This window comes from Morus notabilis, unplaced genomic scaffold (assembly GCF_000414095.1).
Source record: "Morus notabilis unplaced genomic scaffold, ASM41409v2 Scaffold689, whole genome shotgun sequence".
Lineage (NCBI taxonomy): Eukaryota > Viridiplantae > Streptophyta > Magnoliopsida > Rosales > Moraceae > Morus > Morus notabilis.
In genome coordinates this window covers 397,661-403,841 of record NW_010358342.1, presented here as the reverse complement: position 1 = coordinate 403,841, position 6,181 = coordinate 397,661, and the positions used below count along the sequence as shown (strand labels likewise).

Genomic DNA, 6,181 nt, shown 5'->3' with positions numbered 1-6,181 from the left:
AAATAAATATAGATAAAAGAGAATTAGTACATGAGAATTGGAGGCACTGTGTTTGTATTTTCCTGCATTTTATTTTGGTTATCTAGTGGATTTTTGACATTTTTTGTCTTTGGTTGACTTTGTTGATGGTGGTTTTTTATTTTTGTCGTAATTTGGTTACCAGCGAGAGATTTTGACAGAGTTTGGCCCGATTAGTTTATTTGAGTTTTTAATTCGAGATAAGATGTAATTTTATATTAAAATTTTTTATTATAGTAAAAAAATTATATGTGATTGTTTGTAAGAATTTTATTTTTAGATCTTGAATGAGGTAAGTACTTCATTAAATTTAAATCTGGTAAATATTTTTCTGAATTCAATTCTTAATCTAGTAAATGACTGAATTTATTGGTAAATACTTCACTTAACAAGTTTGAATATGGTAAATGTGGTATTTAATAGTTGTCGGAGTCAGTTATCAAATTTTCAGATAAATATAGTCAATACGGTATTTATCAATCACTGGAGCCGATTGTCAGATTTTTAAATAAATATGGTAAATACGACATTTACTAGTAAATATGGTATTTACCAATAAATACGGCATTTACTAATCGTTGGAGCCGGTTGTCAGATTTTTAGATTAATATGATAAATATTATATTTACCGGTAAATACGTATTTACCAATCGTCAGAGCCAATCGCCGGATTTTTAGATGAATATGATAAATATGATATTTACCGATAAGTACAGTATTTACCAATTACTAGAGAAGGCCACCAAAAAACGGTCGCAGGCCAATGTTCACAGAAAAATGTTGTCGAAGCCGGTCATGGTGGACTTGACTAGAGGGGGAAGAAGAGATAAGTGGATAGAAGAGTTAAGGGTATTTTGAGATTTTTAAAAATGTTTGAAATTTAAAATATCAAATTATACTATAATTTACTTATTTTAAAAAATATGCTATAATTTACTAAACATCATACTAAAATATGCTATTTTGCTCATTGTTTAAATGTAAGTGTTTAGTTGATAGTTGGTATCCATTTAGGATCCGTTTAGTTTGCTGATTCGAGTTTTTAATTCGAGTTTAAATGTGACTTTATGTGAGAGTTTTTTTCTGTAGTAAAAAAGTTATATGTGACTATTTTTAAAAACTTTTTACTATAGTAAAACTCGAATCGGTGAAATAAACGAGGTTTGAGTGTTTGAATATCAATCTTTTATTTATCCCTGATAAATGAGAAGATATCTTCTATAATAAAAACAAAAAAAAAAAGAGAGAGAAGAAGATATCTCAAATTTTATCATTTATCAGATCTCAAAATATCAAGTAAGAAATAAGGATAAATCTAAGAATTTACAATTCATGTAATCGGTTAACTTGCCTAAATTATCAAATCTACATCTATAAATTTACTAACATAAAAATAAATTAATAATTAAAGGATCAATTCGATAAGTATGTTTGAAACGTGATAATTTCTAAATGCAATGGAAAGTTTGAAATATGCAATTTGAATATTTTAGTATAGAAACACTTCATCTTAATTAAGACACTTATAATTAAATATTATATTAATTAAAAAGATAATAATAAAGAATAAATGGTAAAAATCTAATGTGCTTCTAAAAGTGAGTTAAGTAATTTTCTCTGAAAAAAATAATATATGGAATATTAATTTTTTCTAACATGATATATATTCTAAAAAAAGGAAAAAAATTATACCAATATTGTATATTGCGCGTAGTGCACGTGCTGAACTATCTACGTGGCAAATAAACTTTGACGGCTATATTTACATCCGAACGTTAACTCGGATAAAAAAAAAAAGGGTGCGTTTGGAATTAGTTTTAAAATAATTTTGTTTTTAATAAAAAGTAAAAATGAGATTATTTTGAAAAGTATTCTAAAAATCGATTTTGAAATTGCGTTTGGTTAGTTTTTTAAGATATTATTTTGAGTATAATAAAAAAGTGAAATTGTATTTATTAATTAAGGGCCCGTTCACTTCGTTGATTCGAGTTTGTAATTCGAGTTGAGATGTGATTTTATGTGAGAGCTTTTTATTGTAGCAAAAAAGTTAGATGTGATTATTTCTGAGAACTTTTTAATGTAGTAAAACTCAAATTCTAAACTCGAATCGGTGAAGTGAACGGGGCCTAATATATTATAATATTGTTAATGAGTACTAAAAAATGAAAACAGAAAAATGAAAATAATTTTCAACTGCTTTATAATTCATTCACAAAAATTATTTTCACTGTTTTCGTTTTCAAAACATTTACTAAGGGCGCGTTTGGAACTCGTTCTAAAATAATTTTATTTATTGTATGAAAATGAAAATGAAAACGTTTTCAATCTCAGACATAAATCATTTTTAAAAATGCGTTTGGTAGTTTTATCAATAGATTATTTTCAGTGTAAAAAACCTATTAATGTCTCTATTTCTCTCTGTTCAAGAGAGAGAAGAAAATAAAAATAAAAAACGACTAAAAGTCGTTTTTCATTTCTCTCATTTTATACTAAACCAAAAAATTATTTTTATTTTTATTTTTTATCTTTATTGCACCAAACGTTGTTTTGAAAATGTTTTCATTTTTTATTTTTTAAAAAATATAAAAAATAAAAATGAGATCAATTCTAAACACAATTTAAAGTAACGGCGTTTTATTTTTATTTTTATTTTTATTTTTTATTTTTTAAAATATGTGAAAATCGTTTTAAAAAACAATTTCAAACACGCACAGAAGCTTCCGTGACCTTCCAGAACCTCCTCAGCTCATTCATTCTTATTATACGGACATGAACGTTTTAAAATATCTCAACTGAAACTTCTCGAATCTTCACTTCTCTCCTCGAAGAGCCTCGATTCCTCCATATCCTATAAAAATCCCCTCTCACGCATCCTTCTTCACCAAAAGCGTAAAAACAAAAACAGAACACAAAAAGCCCTTTCTTCAAGCGAGAAAAGAAAATCCAAAGCCGTTCGATTCTCGAGAAAATCACTTTCTCATTCATGATGGAAAGTCCGTTCTTCAGCAGCCATTGGAGCAATTTCCAGCCGCGTCCTCGCTACTCCCCGAGCGTGAGAGAAGTTCCTGTCTGTCGTCCGGCGGCAAGGCCGTCGTCGTCTCCGGAGGTGGTTTCGATCCCCGTACACTTCGTCGGATCGGAGACGAGCAGGTCCGACTCTGCGTTGAAGATCCAGAAGGTTTTCAGAGGGTTCCTGGTGAGAAAGAGCGTGAAGAAGATCGCGGCGATCAGAGAAGAGGTCGATGCGGTTGAGAGGAAGATCTCCAGGAGAGAGACTGTGGAATCGATTCGGAGAGACGCGAAGGAGCGGTTGAGGATCAATGAGACGCTGATGAACTTACTTCTCAGGTTGGACTCTGTGAGAGGGGTGGATTCTGGGGTTAGGGATTTCCGGAAGGCGGTGATCAAGAAGGCGATCGCGTTGCAAGAGAGAATTGATGCAATCGTCGCCGGCGATCAAGCGACTTCGGATGTCGCGAACGAGGAATCCATCTCTAAATCTGCTGATCAAGCTGCGGAGACCAAGGATTCAGGTGTGTCTTCTGGAGGCGATGATGATAAGGCTGAGGATCGTGCCCTAGAATCGGAACCTAAAGTCTCTGCGGTTGATAGATCTGCTGAATTATGTGCCGATTGTTCGAATTCCTCTGAAATTGAGTTGGATCAAACCCTAGAAAAAGAGGACGATGCCACTGTTTTCGCAGAATACTCCAACTCGGAGCAGCAGAATCGCGACGTGCCTATGCCTAATTCGACCATGGCAGAAGAGGAAGCTACAGACGAAACTCCAAATTTGGTACAAACTGATGAAGTTGCTGTTGAAGATGAGGAGAAAGTAGAAGATTCAGCCATTGCCGAAAACAAAGAAACTACAGTGGAAAACATGGAGGGAAGTGTAGAAACGAGTAGTGGTGACAGCGAGAACAGTCAGTCCGGATCCTCTGCGAATTCTCGGAGTTCGATTGGAGGCGACACTGCGATGAAGGAAGAAGAAGAGGATGGGATGGAGATTGTGCAAAAACCTGAAAGAAACGACGAAGAAAATTGGGGTCATCAGCGGAGGAGCAGAGAGCTTCTGGAGAAGATGATGGAGGACAATGAGAAGATGATGGGGCTGATGGCGGATCTGTTTGAGAGGAATTACACGCAAATGCAGTTGCTGAACTCGCTGTCGCAGAGGGTGGAGCAGCTGGAGAGAGCTTTTGTGAGCGACAAGCTCAGGAAGAAAAAGAAGAAGAGAGCTGCTGTTGATTGCTCTGGAAAATGCCCGAATGCTGCTAAGAAGTGTGGGAACAGATAGTCAGAAGAGGAGTCGAGTCAAAGCTTGTGTGAGCTCTCTAAACTGATTTGTTAAGATTTGGTCATTGTTTACAATATAGGATACTTGTGTTTGATCATTGGCATTGCTGGAAAGGTTGCTAGAAACTCTTGTGATGATTTTTCTCTGTTTCATCTACAAATTGGATGATGTGAATGAATGTGAGATTCACTTGCCTTAATAATGGAAGCTGCTCAATTTTGTCAAAACTTCCTATTGCAGAATTACTATTAGTGGCACGTTCTGTTTTCAAATGGGTAACAACTAGCAACAATGAAACTGGGAAATCTTTTTGCAAAATATAATGACACTGAGAAATTCAAGGCCGCCACTGTCTACTTAAGGCTCTTATGAAACTACGAAATCAAACAATTTCTAAACTTACATAATGCTGAAATGGTTATGAGGACCCTTTGAAAAAGAAAGGACTTGAAGCTAGAAAGGATTTGGGCGAATGTTTTTCTTGAACTTTTCGTGATTTGACACTTTTGTCTAGGATTTTGTTTGCCTGGTAATATATGTTGTAACCTCTAAACTGAATGTAAAGATTTGGTTATTTTATTGGATATAGGATCCATTTGTTTGCTGCTAATTTGCTTAGAAGGTTTATACAAAATCACGTAATGAATATGAGATCGCCCTTTTGTAATGGAAGCTATTTGCCACACAAAAAAAAAAAAAAAAAAAAAAAAAAAAAAAACTCAATAATGGAAGCTGTTCAGTTTTACCATTTGTAAGGATATGTGGCCCACATAATAAAATAAAAGCTCATTAATATTATTATTATTTAATGGTTTAACAATTATCTTAATAAGGGGTTATAATTCTTATTAAATGATATGTTTACATCTCATGAATAGATGTGTATTTGAATGGGAGACATTAATTCATGGTTTATAAAATAAGAGTCTAATCTTCTCTCTACTTAATAATTATATATCTTCTCTCTATCAGGAAAATACATTAAAAATTACAGTGGGTATAGAAAGAGAAACTTAGATTTTATTTCTCTTTTAAATTATGTGTAAGTAATAATTTTAAATTAAAATAATGAGTTTAGGTACGCTTATAATTATAATTATGTGAGAATCATAATATTTTAAGATTTTTGAATATTATAGATTTAAAATTTTACACGTGGTATCGGAGCAATTAAGTTTTTAGAACTCATAATTTTCTTTTAGAATTATTTCCCCAATTATGCATGAACCCTAGAATTTTGGTAACCAATAAAACTTTCTTCCGCTGCAACTATACTGATTTTAGTATTCTGGGTTTTTGCTATATGTGATGGTTTTCATATTTCAATTTACACTGTATGGTTTTAAAAATTATAAATATAATTACCTATATTTTGATTTGCATTGCCGATCAATATTACATGGTATATATATATATATATATATATATATATGAATTAAAGTTTTACGGTTGTTTTCGTTTCTTTCTCCCGTAATTAATATATATATATATATATATAAAAGATTATATAAGAAAGATCGCAATCACGTATGGGATAGGAATAAAATGTTTAATGTATATGAATTATGTTCGTCATTATATATTGAATCGTGTGTTTGATTCATATGGTTTTGTCATATATATACATGAGATTTTGGTTTTGTTTTTCGAATTGGCGGAAATCTGTCAATTTTTATCAAGTTTTCATACGATTTACTTTCTTTTATGTATATAAAATAAGAAAAGGAAAGAACCTGATTATCTATAGCATGAAACTAGTAAAGCAACTGTTTATATTTTGGAAAATTACATAATTATGTTTTGCTAGTCACCAAAGTGGCCAAATTTAATGCTTAGTAATTTTCAAATTAAGAAACAATATTC

General features: G+C 32.0%; 1 protein-coding gene across 1 annotated transcript; it reads left to right on the top strand.

Annotated features, from left to right (window-relative positions):
* The first annotated feature begins 2,783 nt into the window (after positions 1–2,783).
* On the top strand, positions 2,784–5,082 carry LOC21400474 (BAG family molecular chaperone regulator 6). Its single transcript, XM_010092371.2, has one exon. It carries the CDS (start codon positions 3,002–3,004, stop codon positions 4,316–4,318), a length of 1,317 nt encoding a protein of 438 aa, XP_010090673.2. The 5' UTR covers positions 2,784–3,001; the 3' UTR covers positions 4,319–5,082.
* Positions 5,083–6,181: the final 1,099 nt, after the last annotated feature.

Coding starts and splice junctions, on each gene's coding strand:
- LOC21400474 (XM_010092371.2), top strand. CDS start 3,002: ATGATGGAAAGTCCGTTCTTCAGCAGCCATTGGAGCAATTTCCAGCCG.